The 21719-nt window shown below is 37.6% G+C and overlaps 3 protein-coding genes across 8 annotated transcripts; 2 read left to right on the top strand and 1 right to left on the bottom strand.

Moving 5' to 3' along the window:
• The first annotated feature begins 422 nt into the window (after positions 1-422).
• hspb6 (heat shock protein, alpha-crystallin-related, b6) lies at positions 423-4088 on the top strand. 2 transcript variants are annotated; one of them, XM_053647848.1, is made up of 4 exons: positions 423-557; positions 839-997; positions 2853-2975; positions 3272-4088. In XM_053647848.1, exons 2-4 carry the CDS (start codon positions 839-841, stop codon positions 3446-3448), a joined length of 459 nt encoding a protein of 152 aa, XP_053503823.1. In that variant the 5' UTR covers positions 423-557; the 3' UTR covers positions 3449-4088. The 2 variants fall into 2 exon arrangements, with proteins under 2 accessions (XP_053503823.1, XP_053503824.1); XM_053647849.1 differs by having other exon boundaries at positions 440-557; positions 774-997.
• proser3 (proline and serine rich 3) lies at positions 3967-13802 on the bottom strand. Of its 3 annotated transcripts, XM_053647842.1 has the most exons (14): positions 13718-13802; positions 13280-13316; positions 13072-13180; positions 12699-12967; positions 12236-12396; positions 11768-11877; positions 10381-10466; positions 9700-9839; positions 9162-9346; positions 8630-9075; positions 6126-6315; positions 5535-5709; positions 4262-4343; positions 3967-4137 (listed from the first exon to the last, which is right to left on the bottom strand). In XM_053647842.1, exons 2-14 carry the CDS (start codon positions 13288-13290, stop codon positions 4098-4100), a joined length of 2004 nt encoding a protein of 667 aa, XP_053503817.1. In that variant the 5' UTR covers positions 13291-13316; positions 13718-13802; the 3' UTR covers positions 3967-4097. The 3 variants fall into 3 exon arrangements, with proteins under 3 accessions (XP_053503817.1, XP_053503815.1, XP_053503816.1); XM_053647840.1 differs by lacking the exon at positions 13718-13802 and having other exon boundaries at positions 13072-13195; positions 13280-13706; XM_053647841.1 differs by lacking the exon at positions 13718-13802 and having other exon boundaries at positions 13280-13706.
• Positions 13803-13862: 60 nt separating this feature from the next.
• Positions 13863-20657, top strand: lin37 (lin-37 DREAM MuvB core complex component). Of its 3 annotated transcripts, none has more exons than XM_053647846.1 (10): positions 13863-13964; positions 14817-14912; positions 15045-15120; positions 16186-16236; positions 17789-17818; positions 18198-18283; positions 18730-18887; positions 19419-19550; positions 20047-20120; positions 20237-20657. In XM_053647846.1, the coding sequence occupies exons 2-10, from the start codon at positions 14879-14881 to the stop codon at positions 20313-20315; spliced, it is 720 nt and encodes a 239-aa protein (XP_053503821.1). In that variant the 5' UTR covers positions 13863-13964; positions 14817-14878; the 3' UTR covers positions 20316-20657. The 3 variants fall into 3 exon arrangements, with proteins under 3 accessions (XP_053503821.1, XP_053503820.1, XP_053503822.1); XM_053647845.1 differs by having other exon boundaries at positions 13865-14058; XM_053647847.1 differs by having other exon boundaries at positions 13875-13964; positions 14820-14912.
• Positions 20658-21719: the final 1062 nt, after the last annotated feature.

The following is a 21719-nucleotide window of genomic DNA, read 5'->3' as shown; positions in this document are numbered from 1 at the left end:
ATTAATCCACCTACAGCAAAGCTGTATACAATAGGGTGCTTCCAACTGTGTGGCAAAAGTCTGGAGAATGTGAGGGTCATCTGTCCACAAACTCTTGGGCATATAGTGTATCTTCTGTTGGATTATTAGTTTATTTTATAGATCTACATATGAATCAAAGTCATAAACACATTCTCGAGGATTAAAATAAAAGATCTATTTGACATTGACCTAAGCACATTTCCTTCATTTCTTTCTAGCTGTAAGTTTAACATAGAGCTAAATACACACGCCGTGTATCCTTCAAAAATATATATAACCTTTAAAATTCCTGGGGATGCTTAATATCCAAAATAAAGCCAATGAACATCATCATAAACCTGTTACCAAATCAATCTGCTTACATAATCCGGACACATCACAGGCTACATAAAGGGGTGTAAAAGCTCCATGTGGGAGAGTTGCAGAGAGGAGAAGAGAGAGGAGTAATCCCTGTCTTTCCAGTACCCAGATCATTATTATTACTATTATTAATAATAATAATAATAATATCACAGAAGACAAGTCATATTTCAGAGGTAAGTTCAAACATGCCTGAATTTTTGAATGGAAAAGACATATGAATCTGTCAGACGTAGATCCATGCTAAATAAAGAAATAAATAATAAAGAAATGTAATCTGTTTCCGGAAGACATATGCAGTCTGTGAAGGGGCTGAGGGGTGGAGAGCTATTTAAATCAGGAGGGCACTCATTTTTACTGCGCACCATAACCAGTGCGTTTTCATTCACCAGCTCTGTGTAGAACCAGCATCCCCCCCACCCCAAACATTCATTATTTGATTTCTTTACTGCTGAAGATGGATTTCGACCTGCCTCCCACCATACCTGTGAGCGGGATCCCCTGGGAGAGAGTTCTGCCGCCTCTGCTGCCTCGCTCCGGGGGGACTTTCGGATCTTACCCCTGGACCCCAGCCGAGCTGCTGGTCCCGGTTAAAGAGCACACAGGAGCCGCACAGGTGGGTGAAACTGCTCACTTCCACTCGCTCAGAATGCAGTCTGAACATGGACATGTGGAAAAACCTTTCAGAATCATTTCCCTCGCCATGTACATGTACATGTATTAGGAATTTTTTCTTGGTGTTTGGTAACAACACGATACTTACACAACACACACATCTCTGACAGCACAACACACTCACCATCCTAATATACACATGTCTGCACCTAACTGTACAAATATGACACCATAATCAGGAATGGTAGGCTCAGATGTAATTTACATTACAGTGGAGGTAGAAATAGCAGCTGCATGCAGTTCAGGGTGCATTCAAAGGAGTGGAATACTTGTGGTATATAAGAAATAATAGCAATGATATATATATATATATATATATATATATATATATATATATATATATATATATATATATATATACACACACACACATATTTTATATACATCACAAAATTAATAAATAATATATTTAATCAATAGTAACCCTGCTGAAAAAAAAAAACACATTAGAAACCGTGAGAGAAAATGGTTTCCACTACAAAATATTATTACAAACCACCAGCTAACCATTAAAACCATTATCATTATTGGTCCTTAATGGTATCCACTAGATATAACATACCACCAATAGAAGGTAACAAATTACCTGTAGAGATCCACAGGGACCATTACAGTTTCCATTAAAACCAATACAATTCCCATTATAACCATTAAAACCATTAAAAATTCTATGAGGGGTTTCTATTGGGTTTTTTTTCAGCAGGGAATAAATATCAATATTTATTATTATTATTCATAATAGTAGTAATAATAAGCATGTACCTAGTGCAGGAACCAGGAATACAATTATTTGTGTAAAAAAACCCCACACAAAAACAAAAGCATTTAGCGGAATATTGCTTGTTACTGGCAGGTCAGCACTGTAGTGATTACTGAATGCTGCCTATAGCCAGCCTGGTTTCTTCACTTTGTATACTGTCAGGGAAAAAAAAAGACACTTCGTCCCTCTGGAGAACATTTACATGTTGCATATTAAACCTTTTTAGAATAACCACTAAGTCAAGGAAACCATGAAGAACCTTTTTTCTACTGCAAACAGAATGTCTACAACTCCATACTAAGGGAAAAAAGGGTACTAAATTGTACCTTTCCTTGTTTCTCTAAGTTACACCTACTGTACCATTTTTACCTAGAAAGCTGCATTATATAGTGTACCTGTAAAAGCTTTACTCTAAAAACCTAATTACAGTCCATTTTTATCTAAATCATGTAAAGGATACTAACATTACAAAAGGTGTACCATTGAGAGTACCATCCCAAAGAAGGGTACAATTTAGTACTAGATTTTCTCACAGTGTATGATATTAACGTTAGTATATGATGCATGGTAACATTTAGTGATGTAAGCTACTATTTTGCTGTACTCTTGTAGAAAACAAGGTTAAACCTGGCACCCTAAAACATTTTTGGTTTTATCTGTCTGATGTAAGTTTCCGAGTAAAACCCCTTTAGAAAGCTAGAACCATTAACCATCATCTCTTTTTGAGTGTTTGGGACATCTGATATGATCAAGCCTTAAACAAGTCTAAAATATTTCCAGAGCAAAAACTACAATGTCATGGGTAACGTTAGAAAAACCTGTGTGTGTGTGTGTGTGTGTGTGTGTGTGTGTGTGTGTGTGTAGTCTTACTCAGGAACTTTATTAACTGTATCCATGGTTTCTGTTGTATAAGCATCCCAGAGGGTCTGTCCCAAGCACCTCCCAAACATTCAAGCAATTAAAGCAACAGTTCATCATATGACGATGCACATCATATTGATACAGCCCAGAAAGTTCATCACATCTTTATATGCAGGTTGTTTGTGACCAGAATGGATTTACTGTGCAACTTGATGTGAAACACTTCAGTCCTGAGGAGCTGATGGTCAAAGTCACAGGCAACTATGTTGTGGTCGAGGGAAAACACGAACAGAGAAAGGTCAGTTCTAACCCTCACAACCGGATGACTTAGTTATCCACTGTTGGGCCTTTGAGCAAGGCCCTTAACCCTCTCTGCTCCAGGGGTGCTGTATCATGGCTGACCCTACACTCTGACCCCAACTTCCTAACAAGCTGGGATATGCGAAGAAAAGAATTTCACTGTGCTGTAATGTACATGTGACGAATAAAAGCTGCTTCTTCTTGTTTACAGTTACTGTACATTTAACTACGCATGTCTTTGAAAGCTAATCCTTACCTTTGTTAAACATGTGGTGTAAATTGTCTCGGCTGCAGGACGGATCTGGATTAGTGACCCGGCAGTTTAACCGAAGGTACCGAATCCCAAACGAAGTGGACGCCATGAAACTGGAGTGTGCGGTGTCACCAGAGGGAACGCTTGTTATTTCTGCCCCTTTGCTGAAGGCTGAAAATGCCAAATCGCCTACACACTCGGAACCACCAGAAGTGTAAAGACCCTCCACGGATGTTGACAGGGAGACAAGAAGATGGACCTTCTAATATTTATGTAATTCTGTCCCAAGATGCATTTCTATCACTCTCAAAAGGATGAGCATCAGGAGAAACAGACCAACCTTCCTCTTTCATGAAAGCTAGCTGGTACTACTTCCAAAGGCCAATTCCAAACATACTTGATACCAAGCCAAACGACATATCATTAATCCTTTTTGTTCAGCATTTTAATAACGTTAGGCTTCCAGGCACACTGAAGACACCGGATCCAAATTCAGAATCCATCTCAAATTTTCCAGCATGTTCTAAACATTGTTTGATAACAGTTGCACATATCAGATATTGATGAACTTTATCAGTCTCATAAGTAACCAAATCATTATTGTTGAGCTCATGACTGTACATATTCCTTAATAAATGTTTGTTTTGTAAGTATTAACTATATGATACGAGTTATGATATTCTATGCACTAATTTAACTGCTGCATTATCATAGTCTTCAAATAAATATTTTTTTTTCCAAAATGGTTTATTTACAGTGTAAACACATTCGTATCCATTTGCAAACACAAAATAAATACACAGTGTATTGATTTGCAATAATAAACATGATTGTGTGCTTAAGTGCACTGTTCTTGGTCACAGTAGATCAGTCTTCATGGAATTTTTCCAGCATCATGTCAACCTCACTGGGGAAAAAAACCCAAACAAATTGACATATAACTACATTTTAGATGGTATAGAGACCTACATCTAGCACAACGTTTATAGATGTATTCATTACCAAATAAGGTATAAAATATATTTTCTCACCAGAGCTGCTCTTTCACCCACTTTCTCTGCTGCCGGAGAACTAAGAGTAAGGGATCGTCTTCAAATTCCAGCCCATCCGAGTCTGTATTAGGACACAAAATTTGGGATAACAAATAAAAAGTTGTTGTGCATCTAGTAACTTCTAATCTAAAATGGAGGTTGCGTTTTTATTACCTGTACTATAGTGAGACATTATTTGAGAAACAGTTTATGCCTGCGTAAAAGTTTATAAATTTTATTTAAAAAAACCCCCCCAAAACGCATGTATTTATTTACCTGAAGAGATCCTGAAGAGACATTTGAAAATCAAATAAAGTTAACCCTTGATAACCCCATAGTTGTGATACCTGGAGCCTATCCCAGGAAACATGTGGAACAAGGCGGGGTACGCCCTGGATGGGGCGCCAATCCATCGCAGGGCACAATCACATACACACTCACACACTACAGACACTTTGGACATGCCAATCAGCCTACCATGCGTGTCTTTGGACTGGGAGAGGAAACCGGAGTACCCGGAGGAAACCCCCGCAGCACATTTATAATTTAAAACAATTTAAACAATAGGAACAGCTTCAGAGTCCTGAGTTCAATCCTGAGCTCAGGTTACTGTCTGGCTTGGAGTTTCCCATGTACCCCTGTGTTTGTGTGGGTTTCCTTCAGAGTCTCTTATTTCCTCCTACCTCCCAAAAACATGCCAGTAGGTGGACCGACAACACTAAAGTGCACCGTAGAGTGTAGGAGTGTGTGCCTGATGCAGTGTATTCACACCCAGTGTTCCCAGGATAGGCTCCAGATCCAGAATAAAGCCTTACTGAAGATGAATAAATGAACGTCAGCTTACTTTCAATCTTCCTTAATGATTTCTACCTACATTATTGAGCCTTTTGCCTTTAACGATCTTATTTTGTGTGTTTTATTTCCTTTTGTTATTTTTTTGACTTGACATTGTGTCTATTATGAGTAAGTTTGTTTATGTGTTGTAATATATTTTTTTTCCTAATGGAGCCATTTATGTCGTACTATAATCTATAAATTGTGTTATTGTACTACAGTATTTGCGTGTCTACTACAGCAATACAAAAACAGCTTAAGGTGCCTGCATTGCAAAACTGTTATTTAAAGAATGGTGCTGTCCGCTGTAACAGGTGGAGGCTAAAACTGTTAAACTGTGCTCACTGTTGACCTTACACACACACACACACACTCACACACACACACACACGTCACGAAACCAAAAGGAGCCGAGGGTTCATGATCGTAACTTTCTCACCTTGTGCCTCCTGCATCAGCTGACCTATGACCTCACTTGGTTGGGATGAGCGTTGAGGGGGCGGTGCAGGGGAATGAGGATGGGCTGGAGGGGTGTATATGGGAGAGGTGGAGGAGCGTGGGGTGCTAGGTTGGACTGGTGAATCAGCACCGAGAAACAACACCTCGGAAACAACCTTGTAGGGCAATGTGAGATATACACGGACAATTAAAAAAAAAAAAACTGACAAATGAGAAATTACAGAGAAAGTCAAGGATAATATTCTAATGTAAAAAATATTTTAACAAACTTCTCATCAACTTCTCTGTGTTTTCAAAACACATCAAAATGGAAACTCAATATTGCAAAGCTGTATTCTGTTGTACGTTGTCATTGCTGGTACCACATGTAGTGTGTCCCATAAGTCCTGCTTCATAGAAGAAAAAAACCAAAACAAAAACAAAAAAAACCCCCAGCAAAACAAAAGCTTACACGGGACTTGCTCAAAAAGTCTACAATTTTTCAATTCCTATGAGTAGAATTATTTGGATACATAATGGTCTGTAAAAATATAAAAAGATCCATTTGTGATGATGAAGAGGACACACTGACCTGGCCGAGAGCGTTGTGTATCGGTGAGGGTGAATCTCGTGGACGAACGCCTTGTGTTGATCTCTGACTCTTTCTGTGTCCTGCATTCTCTTTGTTTTCAGAGCGAACCTTTTGTTGACCCCTAGCGTGAGCGTCTCTGGCCTTGACAATGTGCCGATTTCTCTCAACCACATCTCCGTCCCTCACATACCTGCAAAAACAAACCTCTCCACATCAGCCTGTACAGTACAACCAGAACTGATAGAAAGCACATGCTGCATGCAGCCTACATATTCATTATTCTGTACACTGAGACTAGCAGAAAAGCCTTTTTTCATACAGTACTGTGCAAAAGTTTAGGCAGCCTATTTATTTTAGTAAAAATTTAGTTATAGATTTTTTATTTTATGACTTCTACATTATCCCAAACATTAGTTTTATAACAAAATTAAATGTTACAGAAAAATGTTTGTATGTCAGTAAAGAAAGCAGCATATTATATAAGAGGCACTTTTCAGGCAAAAAACACAATGAAGGCTTCTGGATATTGCTACAAAAATAAGAAGCAAGTGTGACAGTCAAAGTCTCCAGAAGAACCGTGTCTGGTTCTGCAACATCTCAATAAAACTTACAGCTCATTTCCTACTACAGGTGCAGCTAAAAAATTTGAATATCATGGAAAAGTTCTGTTTTTTGTAATTTAATTCAAAAAGTGAATTAAATGATTTCATATATTCTAGAGTCATTACATATAAAGTGAAATATTTCAAGCCTTTTTTTGTTTTAATCTTGATTACGGCTTACAGCTCATGGAAATCAAAAATCCAGTATCTCAAAATATTAGAATAAAGAATTTATAATACAGAAATTTCGACCTGAGAAGAGCTCTAATCAGATAATTAACTCAAAACACCTGCAAATGTTTCCTGAGCCTTTAATCTCTCAGTCTGGTTCAGTACACAACCACAATCATGGGGAAGATGAAAGTAAATTTTGCATTTCATTTGGAAATCAAGGTCCCAGAGTCTGGAGGAAGAGTGGAGAGGAACAGAATCCAAGTTGCTTGAAGTCCAGTGTGAAGTTTCCACAGTCAGTGATGATTTGGGGTGCCATGTCATCTGCTGGTGATTGGCCAGCCAACTCACCTGATCTGAACCCCATAGAGAATCTATGAGAGACACCAGACCAAACAATACAGACGAGCTGAAGGCCGCTATCAAAGCAACCTGGGCTTACAGAACACCTCAGCAGTGCCACAGGCTGATTTCCTCTATGCCACGCCGCATTGATGCAGTAATTCATACAAAAGGAGCCCAGACCAAGTACTGAGTGCATAAATTAACATACTTTTCAGAAGGTCGACATTTCTGTATTATAAATTCTTTATTCTAATATTTTGAGTGCAAAAGGCACATTTGCAAAAGACACATTTCTTTGCATGTGCCTTTTTGCACGATACTGTACTTTCACATACACTTCTGTGCAAGTCCTAGGAGTGTAAATCTTCTAAAAGAATGCAAGTTGTTTCTGATTTATATTCAAGACAGCTGTTGCTCATGAAAGTCAAATCTGCCTAAACCCTTAAAAGTCAAAAACACAAGAACCCTCAACCAATTTTTGTTTCACCATTGACTTTATAGAAGTATTAAAAGTATGGAAATAAAACACTTGGGGTGTGCTGTTACAGAAAACTAATCAACGATGGGCTGGTGTGAAGTGGTGTTACAGTTACCACCCTGAAGTTGATTATTATCCAGTAACAGCACACACCAAAGTGTTTTTATTCCTCTTATGCCACAGCATTACAAGTTCATATTTGAAGAATTATTTTTAAAAATATCGAGAACAATACAAAAAAGTAACCATTTAATACCCAAGCCCATAGAAAATCCAAATATGGACAGAAATTCAACTAAGTTTTTTTTTTTTTTGCTAAAATAAACCACCTCATTGGCTTAAATGCACAATGTCTGTATGCAATAAGAAAATAGTATTCTTAGTTTCAAGATGTTTTCAATAACTAGAGAACCAATTTATAAATTTCCAGATATCATGGGTATTGAAAATTGGTAATGATCATCATCATGGGTAATGATATCCCTAATTTCTCCATCTGGGGATTAATAAAGTATTATCTTATCTTAATGCAATATCATTTTATATATACTATTTAATGAAATAAAATAAAAAAATCATCTGATTAACATTTACTACTGCTTTGTTTCCTTAAAATGGTAAAATGTTTTTTTGTTTTTTACACATTTAAATACATTTTATTTTCACACAGTGAATTTATTTATTTTTTACTTTTTCAGCATTACTTTAGTTTTCTATACATAAAATAAATTTTAAAACTTTACTTTTAAATGTGACTGCTGTTTTGCTGGCAGTTTGTAAGCATATGTATACATCGTGGAATATATTGTGTATAATAGAAGTGTCTTCAAATACTGTGATATGATCTCAATTTTTTTCTCCGCAAAATAAAAGCTTAAAAAAAGAAACACAAAAACAAACGAACAAACCTGTCTGATTTCTTCTTTCGGGTAAATGGCACTGAATTTTTCTTGCCCCGTTCCCCCTCCACTCTACTGTTGGTCTGCATGCCCCCTCGTCCCTGGCAGCCATCTGTCTCTGAGCTCTCAGCAGGTTGTGGAGATGGAGATGGAGAAGAGGAATACTGCTGCTTACTGCACAGTTCATGTGAGCTCTCTGAAGAGCAGATCTGTCCTCTGAGACAGGGCTGAGGGAAGGAATGGGCTGTCTGAGGCTGCTTAGGGCCCTTCTCTCTGTCACACGGAGGAACTGAAATCAAGTGGCTCTGAGTGATGGACTCAACCTTGGTGTTTATGCTGGATGCAGGGTGGACTTGGATGGCTGAGGACGGCACTGGTTCAGGGACCGGACAGGAGGTAGGGGTGCTTACGCTGCCAGTCGCCTCTATGGGTGCGGATGTAAAAGGGAGTCCAGGCTATGTTTTTTGAGGAAAAAAAAAGCGATTGTAGCAATAACAGAGCAATTATAATATCATAACTGAATTTGAATTTGTTTATTTACTTGCAATGCTAGCCTGCTCAGTAAGGGCTGATGAAGAGCTGAACTATGGTAGGAGGTGTGACTCCATTGTCTGGCTTGTTCCATCTTTCTCCTCAAGCGCCACTGAAACAAGATGTCATCCTCAGTCCGAGGTTGTGACCCCAACCTTGCAGTGGCAGCAGGAAGTAAGGATTTGGGTGTTATCACTAGTGGAAGGACAGAATGAATACAGTGAGCCGAGCTTAGATAAAAAATCCACTTTAATGGATATTATAAATAAATATGTAAAATTAGATCATTTTAAAAATTCCCTACATCAGAAAATCTACATACAACACATTTTCTGTGGGATTTTAATTCATCCAAAATCATTCATTTATTATTTATATTTACAAGCCTGGCACAAAATCATCTCCATAGTTTGTGCAATTCTTAAATAAGTATTAATTTACACAAGGCAGCTATTATTAAGTAAGAAAATGAAAAACCACACAGTGAACACTTTGAATAAAGATTGTGTGAAAAATAAGTGTTGCTATGTAGTACTGTATGAACTTACATTTGGCTGTATCTATCAAGCTGGGAACTGTGGGCTTTCGGATCGGCTCATCAACACTAACCGGAGAGGAGAAGTCAGAGCAGCCCAGGCCTTCAGAGCTGATGAGAACGCTGCTGGAGCCACTGCTCAGTGAGTGCTCACTGAGAGGAGAGGGGGAAAAAAAAGAAAGAAAGAAAGGAAAAAAAAACAAACAAAACACACCACACACACACACACAATCATCTTATGCTTGTAAATAACCAGGGTCATGGTATTTCATACATGCAGGCTACACTGTGATGGAAACAATGCTTTCAGTTCTGTCAGTCAGATATCTCTCAAACATTAAACATTGGCCTTAATATTATTCCATCCATCTATGTTCTGTACCTCTTATCCTACACAGAGTCACGGGGAGCCTGGAGCCTATCCAAGGGAACTCAATGTACAAAGCAGAGAACACCTTGGACGGGGTGCAAACCCATCGCAGGACACAATCACACACACGTTCACATACTACGGACAATTTGGAAACGCCAGTCAGCCTACAACGCATGCCTTGGGCTGGGCGAGGAAACTGGAGTACCCAGAGGAAACCCCCGAAACACGGGGAGAACATGCAAACTCCGAACACACAGCTTTGTATGCTGGAAGCTCGGGTTGAGTCAGTAAATAAAAAAACCTCAGTGTATTGTTTGGTACCTCCTCTGCAGAAGTCTTCTGGCTCTCTCCTGAAGCTGAAGGATTTCTGGCTCTCCTTGCTCACAGTGTGAGGAATCAGATAAGGCCTGGAACACAGCAAGCACAACATTCGAGTTTATATTTGCTAGAAGCCTTTAACGAGCATGTATTTTTCTCAGTACTGCCATGCAGGTGATTTATTTCAAGTCTTGTGTCTGTATGCTTAGCTGGACTTTGCCTGAAAAAGGTATCAGACTGTTTGCTGCTTGAGGAACAACTGACTGGAATAGAAACTTCACAAAGTTTTCTGCAGTGCTAAAACTTAGAATAATGCAACATTAAATATATATATATATAATGTATATGTAGAGGCATTTCAGATAAAAACAATATCCCTTTGTGAGACTGTTCTAAGACCAGATTATTCTGTATGCATTTTGACTTCCAAAAAGAATGTTTTAAAATTCCCAAACGCCAGGGTTAACGTTAGTGCTTCACTTTCTCAAACAAAACAACACAAATGTGCTAAAGGAGCAATCCTAAATTGCGTAACTGGTTGCACTCGGTGCTGTCTACGAAGAATTCATAAATATACACCGTGACACTGAACACCGACAGCACGAGGTGCGAGTGCAGCGAGCCGAGGAGAGAAGCTCTCTTCCTTTAATGCCAAGGCATTTGACTGATAAACCACAGAGCTGAATTCTAAACACAGTATGTGCCAAAACGTTTTAGGTCCTACAAACAAAGGACATGTAAGGCAGATGTGTTTCAGATTAGGACCACTAAGAGGCAACATTTAGCCACCAGTCTCATCCAAACATGCCTGAAAACCTTTAATATTACTTTAAAAAAAAAAAAAAAAAAAAAAAAAAAAAAAAAAAAAAATCAACTGCAAATCAAATGAAGAGACAAATACAAAATATAGAATATACAATAGATGAGGAATAAAAATCCTTTAAATATACAGTATAAAGAGTATCTCTAACTTCAGAGACATGGCTACTGGGGTGCCAACACTGCTGACAAGAAAATCCTTGCAGACAGAGAAATTATTACTCGAGCATATACTGGTGGATGGGTCAAGTCCATGTCAACACCATAAATGTTCAAATCTTTAGTAAGATAACTGTATTGTTATTTAAATGTCATCTACAGAAATGCTTGTGTTTATAAGCAACCAGCTTATGACCAGAGTATATAAGCTTACTTATACTGTTACTAAATGAAGAGAAGTGCATATGATGTGAGAGAGTTGTAACAAAACTTTTAAGACATTGTTTATTTTAAATATCTAGTAATTAATTACTCTTTGCATTGAAGTACTCAACTACAAAATAACTTTAAATGTCCATCACTTATTTCTACACAACTATTAATAATTTGAAAGATTCAGTAAAGATCTTACAAGCGCACTCGAGTCAAGCAAGCCTCTAGTGGGAGAAAGCGAAGTGTCTGCTTGATGTCTGAGCAGGTCTTGCACGCTGCCTGTGCCATCATTTCTACACTCAAATGATCCTGTAAAAACAGTAAAGAAATCCAACAAACCAACTTAGATCCATATCCAACAGTTTTTAGCTCACTCAAGCAATACTTAATTTTAATTCATAGTACATGAAATCCTTGCAGGATGGATTTTAATTCTTCTTTATCATGGTGCCTTTGACATTTAAAAAAAAAAAAAAAAAAATTCTACATACAGACAAAAGAATTCTGCATAAGTGGACTGGAGACCCCAAAAGAAGTTGAGCACTATAGCCAAAAACTCACGAGTTTGCACGATTAAACTGTCCAAAAAATAAAACCCTGAAAAATTGTAAGGAAATGACATTTGTATGTTGTTGGGGACTGACCAGTGCTTTTCACTGTAACACACCTCCAAAGTATTCCTTAGATGTCCGAGTTGGAGTCGAGCTGGATGGCTGTGAAGGATTTGAGGACATCCACCAAAATGGCTGATCATTTGCTCCATCGACTGCCAACTTCTGTCTCTCTCCACGACTTTGTGGCCTTCCATAACGGAAACGCTCAATGTACCTAGCAGAGATTTTCAAACAAAACAGTAATATTCTAAAGCAGCACTTAACTCATCTCAAAGAGCTTTTATTTATTAAAAAAAAAGTGTTATTAAGCATTACAGTTTGTTTATCAATAGAGAATACACGGTTATTTTAAAAGGCAAAATGAATATCCCCAGTAGGAGGCAGCTTAATGATATTAGTTACAAACAGTACTATACAGAACCAGATGCACTTTTTTCCCCCTAGTAATAATACCCAAAACTGTCACTAATGCATAAATCATATTTGTAATGCAGGGTTCTCCATCATATCTCGTACTTTGCCAGTACTGAAGGCTCCTGCATTTGACTGGTCAGTGCGTGTTGTGGACATGGATGTTGAACATCAGTGCTGGAAGGAGAAGAACTCTGATCGGTAGAGGGCCAGGATTCAGAGAAGATCTGCTGCCCTGTTACAGATGGAGGAGGACAGAGAAGGACATGGTGCGAGCCTTCAAGGAAGCGCTGGTCCTCTGGGATAAGAGAAGCAGTGTGAGGAGGAGACTCTGGAGGACTGGCTGACTGTGTAAACCGGACAGGGCTCAGTGCCTGGACACAACATGAAGAACGCTTCAAATTATCATCATTTTGACCCTGGTGACTGCAAATCATTTCCAATTTCTCGCTTTCTTTTCTCAAACGAGTTCTCTCACCAGCTTTTTCTGCTGTTTGGGGATCTTCTTAGCTCTAGACGGACTGTAATGGCTTTTAGCTCGCCGGGGTTCACGAGGAAAGGGATTCTTTTTGGTGAAAACAGCCTCACTAAAAGAAGAATTTCTGTTATTAATCAGTAGATTTTGAAACGTCTTGACATTTATCCCCAAGCCACAGGTAAGAAATAGAGCTTTATTTGTATCTCACCTTGATTTCATGATCCAGGGTTAACTTCTTAGGCCTTCTGTACGTGCAAAAATATCTATTATTGAAGAGTTAGCTAGTTGAAATAAACATTATTACTAGTGTTAACTATTATTTAATTGAGTAGGAAGTTAATAGTGAATTGGTAATAATTCTATGCCCATGAACTTCAGCTCATTACAAACCGCCCACTTTAGCTGAAAGTAAACACTGCCTAACGTTAATATTACACTGAGCTCTGTATGCGAGTACCGAGTGTGTTACTAAGCACAACAACAAGCTTGAAAAACCGAAGAGAAAACGCACAAATATAGGTTAAAATATAAGTATATATCAAATATCAGAGATTATACAGACTCTATCTTTGCATTTATTCAACTAAAGTTAAAATAAAACAAATCTTCTTCTTATTCCCAAAAAAAGAAAAAGAAAATTGCTAACCTTTTCCTACAAGTTGAAATCTGTTTACACCATATAAGTGGTCCTCTAGCGACCAATCCGGTGTTGTAGCGGATGACGGACAGATATTTCACCCTATAAGATTAAAGGACGGTTAACAGCGCTGACCAATGAGGAAAAGGAAATTTACTTGCGCGCGGAAGAGGAAAGTCAAGTGAACTGAAAATAGATTATAGCCGATGTAGCTAAGTGCTAAAGTCTCTGGCTGTTTCTTATTTAGTTAGATAATGTAAGTGATTTTTTAAACATTTATTATTCGATAATATACATCCTGTGAAGTTTACATTACTGATGCCTTCAACGGAAATGTAGCGAATATGTTGGTATGAGTATATAATTTAATATAGCTAGCTCGCTAGTTAGCGAACATCAGCTGTTAGGTTAGCTGCTAGCTAGCACGTTATGTACAGTGTGTATAAGCTAGTCAGCTGTTTTGTTATTCACTCGGATAGGCTTATGTAAACTTTTGAAATGTTTTTATATCATTTATGCTCATTATAGCACAAACAGAACAGCTTAGTTGGTTACTTAGTTATTGTTTAGCCAGTAAATTAAGTGTATTTCTCTTCAGTTAGATAGTGTGAGTTAAAGACTAATCATTAACCAGTTTAAACACTGTGACTTAACTAGCAAGCTTTCATTCTTTTACAGACTATGATGTTGTGTAATGTTTAGTATGTTCATCAATTGCATTATTAACGTCTGGAATATAAACTATATGACCGGCTGTGTTGATCAAGAAAAAAGTGTGTGCTAAAAAGTTCTGTCGTTTTCCTAATATTTCTACACGTTTATATCACGTGTCTGGTGTAATTTATATCATTTGTCAGATACGTATAATGCAACTTTTTAAAAAAATTTTTTTTTTACCCCTAGCAAGAAAATGATTCATCGGGACGTTTGTGATTATAAACCTATTGTGCTTCCAAACTGAAGACGCAACATACCGTCTAAATCCTGTAAATGTGATCTAGAAAGATCTCTGGATTTAAAATCTTGGTGCACTTGGGCTAATCCATGCTTCTACTTGACCACTGTGATTTTTATTTATTTGTTTGTTTGTTTGTTTGTTTGTATCTAGCAGGATCAGCTAATGGACTCGGAGGTGAGTATTTGTTGAACGAGGACAAGTCTGCAGTCAAAATGCTTCACATGAAAGTTAAGATGGAGAAACCAGGTAAGGAGCGATGAGACCGAGCATCTCTTTCTCATGCGTTTAATATGTTATGTGTAAGACTCGTACTGGATTTTTATTCAATGTCCTCAATGACACATTAAGACGTCTGCCGTGTCCGGTTTTCTGTTGAAGATACTGAGGGTGCTGTTGCCCGAAGTCGTCTGGATGCAGTGCTGCAAGGTCTGGTGGAGAAAAGTGACAGTGAGAGGTCAGTCTGAGAGTAACTGCTTTACTTTGTTGTTTTGTTTTTTTTTTTATTGTTAGAGGGGCAAACAAACAAGCAAGCATGGGCATTCTTTGTGACAATTTTATAAACAGGTACATTTTAACTGTCATAATAACTAATAAGGGGGTGCATGGTGGATTAGTGGTGAGCACGCTCGCGTCACACCTCCAGGGTTGGGGGCTCGATTCACACCGTGGAACTGTGTGTGGAGTTTGCATGTTCTCTCGGGCTGCCGGGGTTTCCTCCGGGTACTCCGGTTTCCTCCCAAAGTCCAAAGACATGCATGGAAGGCAGAGTGGCATTTGCAAAATGTATGAATGTGTATGTGATTGTGTCCTGTGATGGTAGGTATGGAAAGGTATATACAGGTTTTAGGGCAACCTAAAGTAACCTGCTTCCATCCAGATTCCATCCCATCTTTACTTCTGAGAGACTCTGCCTCTGTAAGATACTCTTTTTATACCCAATCATGTTACTGACCTGTTGCCAATTAACCTAATTAGTTGCTAAATGTTCTTCCAGCTGTATCTTTTTAGTAACACTTACTTTTCCAGCCTTAAGTTGACCCTGTCCCAAGACATGTTGCGGCCATCAAATTCAAAATGACCTTGTTTTCCCCTTAAAACTGTACATTTCCTCAGTTTGAACATTTGATATGTTTTCTACGTTTTATTGTGAATAATACATGGGTTTATGAGATTTGCAAATCATCGCAATCTGTTTATATTTATGTTTTACACAGTGTCCCAACTTTTTTGGAATTGGGGTTTTATTTTAAATATATGAAAATACTTATAATATGGATTAAGCTTATGATCTCCATTATTATGTTTTATTACACGATAGCAGTGTAGATGATGATGATGATGATGATGATTTCTGGCTTTTATGTATTTAATTTAAAATGAAATTGAACTGAATTGTTGCTCTTGCTCATCTTACTTGTAGTAATGAAATTATTTATTACTGTAGGAAGTGGGCTTTTCTTACAATTGACTGTTGTACCAGCTCTCTAATCATCTTTGTTCTCTTTTCCTTCCTGTGCAGAGATCAGAATGAGGATGATTCGGGAAAAATGGTCGCAGACTCCATGAGCAAGTACGTCCTTCTGCTGCTTCTTTTACCCAAGCAACACAATCAAGTGTTTTTATTCAAACATTTATTCATGCTGAATACATAACTGCAAAATTGAACTCCTCATCCATGATGTTGACTTGGATAGGGGAACACAGGGTGAGTTGTTCTACTTTGCAGTCTGGCTGTTTTGTCTCTTGAGTCTACGCTGAAAATAACCATATCTATCTTCTATATCTACCGAAAGCTCAGTGTTCTGCATTAACCGAATAGAACATTGTGAAATGATTTCATTAGTGCGATATTATCATTAAGTTTTGAAAACAGGCTAACTTCTTAAAACGTCCTCTGGTTTGACCAGGCCTTTTAGAATAATGTGTGTTGATGAATGTGGACAGACGAATTAAAGATGGAGTTGTTTGGCCTCAGTAACAGCAGACATGTTTGGCACAGACCAAAGACAGCTTTTCAGGAGAAGCACCTCATACTAACTGTGAAGCACGGTGGTGGAAATGTTATGGTTTGGGGTTGCTTTGCTGCCTCAGGGACTGGACAGCTTGCATTCATTGATGCAACTATGAATTCTGCATCATATCACAGAGTGCTTGAAGATAATGTGAGGCCTTCTGTCCAAAACTTGAAGTTGAACCGAAAGTGGACCTTTCAACAGGATCATGATCCCAAGCACACTAGCAAATCCACCAAGGAATGGCTCAAAAAGAAGAAACGGAGGGTTATGGAATGGCCTAGTCAAAACCCGGATTTGAATCTCATTGGAATGTTGTGGATTTGAAACGAGCATTAAACCCTCAAACATCTTGCAACTTGAAGAATATTGCATGGAAGAGTGGTCAAAATTGCCAGTGTCAGGGGGCAATACTAGCTCCTGAGGCCAAGGGTGTACTTACTTTTTTCACAGAACATCACATCTATTGATATTTCTGTTGAATAAATGATTGAAAAAGCTAATTTTCCTTGTGGTTTTGTTTAAGTATATCAGCTTCATTAATAGGCACTGTTTAAAAAATGATCAAATATGCTTGTCCAAATATGTCAAAAAAGACAACAATTTCCGTAGGGTGTACTTATTTTTTCACATGACTGTAAGTGAACATTACAATGAGATCTGCATGGCGCATACAGTATATCAAACTGTCAAAAAAACAACATGCATGTCCTGATGTCATTGCCTCACCTTAGCCAATCACATGTTGTTATTATTGTGTGAGTTTGTAACACAATATGCCTTTTAAGTATCTGTCTTATGTAAAATAAACATTTTCAAAGTGCTTCTGTGATATGGATGAAGCATTTCTATATGTATCACCAAATATTTAATAGCTAGTACAGTTCCCAGTACAGTGTTTTGCCATTCAATAACTTTCCAACTACCTTGCAGTGAGGGTTACTGTGTGCTTATAGCACCCCCTGGTGGAAAAGAATGAAAAATCACATTAAACCTTCTGTATCATTTCAGTCTTGATGCCTTTTTAATTTTTTATTTTTTTTTTACTGTGAAGAGGAAAGTATATCATCAGTAGCACTTGCAATACCTTCTGATTTTTTTTCCTTATAGGGACTTATCCCCTTCCTCTCTTGGGAAAAGGTAAGAAAATCCTAATTTTATCTTGTTTTTTTGTTTTTGTTTTTTTTTTTGTTTGCAAACAGTCCGTGCTATCATATGCCTCTTGGCATTTTCTTAGTTAGAGATTAAACTAATGTCATCATCTTCATCATTTATAGTTTGACATTCATCATTTACTTTTAGAGTAAGAAAAAGTAGAAATGCACCTCCAGTGAAAATGAATGAAGATCACAGCAAAAACATTCTAGAAAAACCGTGGATTCTTGTGTGCTGTATGTTAGATCGTAATGTGAGGCTGTAAACCATAGTCACTTTGTGTTAAGAAATGTAATATATTGTATGATTGTTATATTTCGGGCTGGATTTCTTTTTTTTCTTTTAAACTTTTTTTGCACCACAGGCCGTCTTCACGCTTTGCACAACACCGAAGAAAGAAGCGCAAAGAGATGGAGGACGGTTTAACTGAGACTAACCAGCACAAACAAAGTAAGAATCCTATTTTAAAATTGCGTCCGTTATTCCTTTCTGAAAGTGTTTTTGAAGTTGTCACATTTAATTAATGTAATATATTAAAGTAAATCTTTCAAGATAGTGGACAAAACTAATTATTATTCATTTTTAATGCATATAATTTTTTTCTATTTAGGCAGTTGGGGAAACTACTTAAATTTCCTCTAGCATTTCCTCTATATTTTTGTATATTATTACGGCATCCCATTTATTTAAGCCCAGAATATCACTAATTGCAGATGTCATTAATTTTCATTATTATTATTATTATTATTATTATTATTATTATTATTATTATTTTGTGTTTAATCTCCTGAAGGCTATCAGTGATTCTGGTCTAGTCTGTAATGTCATAGTTGTATAATTTAAACCTTAACTTGTGGCATTTAATCCTGACCTGGGTGTCTGATTGTTTTCATCAGACTCGTACATCATCAAGCTGTTTGATCGCAGTGTGGATTTGGCGCAGTTCAGTAGCAACACTCCACTCTACCCCATCTGCAGATCGTGGATGAGGAACAACCCCACAGTACGAGAGAGAGCAATGTCCAGTCCACCTCACCCCATAGCAGAGGAGGAGGTCAGATCCATCACGCTGCTTCCATCTCCTCTGTAGTGTAGTTCTACAAACAATGGGCTTCATTCCTCAATCTTTTAGTAAAGTAGTTTTGTAAATGTTTTTGTAAGCCAAACCGAACAGAAATTTTTTTTCAAATTGACCAAAGTTTCAGGAAAAGACTGGATTTCTTCATACTGGCGTGCATAAGTTGATGAATACGAATTACCTTGTCAATGACCAGACACGTGCACGGCACAGCTGATTTGCATTTGGTGACGCCCACAAAACTCCATAAAAGGCAAAGCTCACAGAGCAGTAATGACCAGCAAAAAGCAAAACTAGACTTTCTCAAAGGTGGAGGTGAAAGTTATTTTGACTTGTGTCTGTTTAAAAAAAAAAAAAAAAAAAAAAAATTAAGCATCCGGAGCTAAATTACAGAAAAGGTGAACACGGCCATAAATAAAGTGCTATGATGGACAATTTGAGTGTTTGTCTGCTCATGTTTTAGTGAGAATGCAATGCTAAATTGATTGTTTTCGGCATCTCTTTCAGGTGTCAGACATGCTGAACGGAAAAGTTCAAAATATATACCACCTTCCACCTCCTGGATCTTGCCCTGTTAATGAGTCTGGTGATCCAGTCAACTTAAGGATTCCACCCACAGAGAAACCCACTATAAGCCAGGTGAGGTCGCGAGGCAAATCACTTCTGAGGAATGTTATGTATACCATTGATATTCTTAAGACCATATTTCATACTTGCTGCTTGTTTAATTAAAATTAAATATTAATGTTTTTAATGTATATAATATTAAGCTATAACTGGACTAAAGTTTTCATCGCAGGAAAGAAACTGGTGGGTTGCAGTTGACATGATAGTTGTTGTTTTTTTTATTCCATTAACTGTAGTTGCTGTTTTTTTTGTGTGGATGTTCCACAACATTAAACATGACTGTAATTGGATAGAAAGTGATGAACGACTGAATAAAAAAAATTTAATCATTGGCAAATTGCTGCGATACAAGCTGCATAAAACACTGTTGCTGTAATGGGAAAATAATCCATTTAGTGATGACAGCAGTGCACTGCGTCGTTGATTTATTTATTTATTTATTTCCTTTCCACCTCCTGTAACAGCACGTCCCGTTGTGTTTTGATCCTTACATAATATCTTTCTTTAGTCCACAGACACAGCATCAGGAGCCTCTTCTCTCATGTTCAATCACATGAAACGCTGGAAGAAAATTAGACAGAAGTAAGCGTCTTAAGCGTTGAAAACAGTAGCTTAACAAGTAGTTAATGTTTTCATGCAAAGTTCAAGAAATATTAGATGATTTTAATAAAAGGTATAATGTATGTTTTTCCATTTAGATGGAAAGAGGCTTCTAATAAGAACCAGCTGCGCTACAGCGAGAGCATTAAGGTCCTGAAAGAGATGTACGAGCGCTAGCTCATCCTCATCCCCTGCATCAGGAGACAGTTATGGACTTCCATATGCAACTTCATAGAAACGAGTTTCAGATGGAAGAATGGACTGATAATTGTGTAGTTGCCTGCACATGTTATTTTATTATTTGTTAATAAACAAATATTTGGTAAGTCAGTGATGTTAGTATGGCCTGCACTCCAGTAGCAAAAGCACAGGTGTGATGTATTTTCAATTTCTATCTATGTGATGCAGGTCAGTGGAGTGACTGAATACATATTTCTGATGAATGCATGTTTGTTCTACAATTTGGTAATGACAAGAAGATAATTTGTGAACAAAATAAACGTTCGCTTTTTCCATTCATCCTTCCTGAAACACATCATTTGTGCTCAGATAGAGTTGATATGTTTGTTTTTAAGGGTGCATGGATTTTACAGCCACTGAAGACTTACTTTTGTCCCAAGAGCTTATTTGAAGGCTCTTTTTGATCTGAACACAAGTGGACAGCGTTAAGTACAGGTGCGAATGTGGTTAAATGCGTCCATTCACTCAAACCAGCTGTGGGATTGATCTGGAATGCATTTAACCACATCATGTTTGTAGTATCCCAATCTGTTTATATTTATAGTTCCTCCTCAACTGCCTACATGTGCTTTCGTTCTGCTCACTTTCTTCTTAGTTCATATAAACACAGAATTTTTGTAACAAAATGAAGCACAATGTGTGAATTGATCTAAACCCTAACATATAGTATCATTTGTAGGTGGTGCAACCATGGCATCTGTCGCATTACCTCTCAGAATAAAAGCTCTAGATGTTAAATGCATCGGTGAACATTAAATCATTTGATAGCGTGAAAGAGGGTCTATAATGCCATTTTACATATAAACTACAATAAGATATTAGGGGTCGTACAGCAGCCTTGTTGCAGAGGGAGCTAATGGCCTTACACAGAGGTCTGACAGTGGTAGCTTGCTGGGAATTAACCTCTAGGGTCTGGTTTCCCTCACCCAGATTAAACCTAAGCCTAGACTAAAAGGAACTTCCTGCTTCTCTCCCTATTGTCGTGGCCAAAAAGGCTTGATTTTGCTGCAGCTTTTTTAAAAAAAAATTTGCGACTTGCTGAATTTACTCAACTTTGATGCACGTGAATCAAAAAGGGCTTTCACTGAAGGCGTGTTGTGGTGATGTCACATGACACGTCTTGGTCCAAATCTGTGGAAAATCTGCTGTAATTTTGAAAACTTGCAAGTTCCACAGAATATTGTGACGTTTGCTTAATTTTGCATTAAATTCTGTGATTGCAAAATCCTGGAGGGACCGCTTAACTATTCTGTAACTTATAATATATTGTTTACACTCTTACAATGGCTTAAATGAAAAGTAAAAAATCAAATGCCCATCTCTTGCTCTTAAAAAAAAAAA

The sequence above is a fragment of the Ictalurus furcatus genome, chromosome 17 (genome assembly GCF_023375685.1).
Source record: "Ictalurus furcatus strain D&B chromosome 17, Billie_1.0, whole genome shotgun sequence".
Taxonomy (NCBI): domain Eukaryota; kingdom Metazoa; phylum Chordata; class Actinopteri; order Siluriformes; family Ictaluridae; genus Ictalurus; species Ictalurus furcatus.
This window is presented reverse-complemented; position numbering and strand designations above follow the sequence as displayed.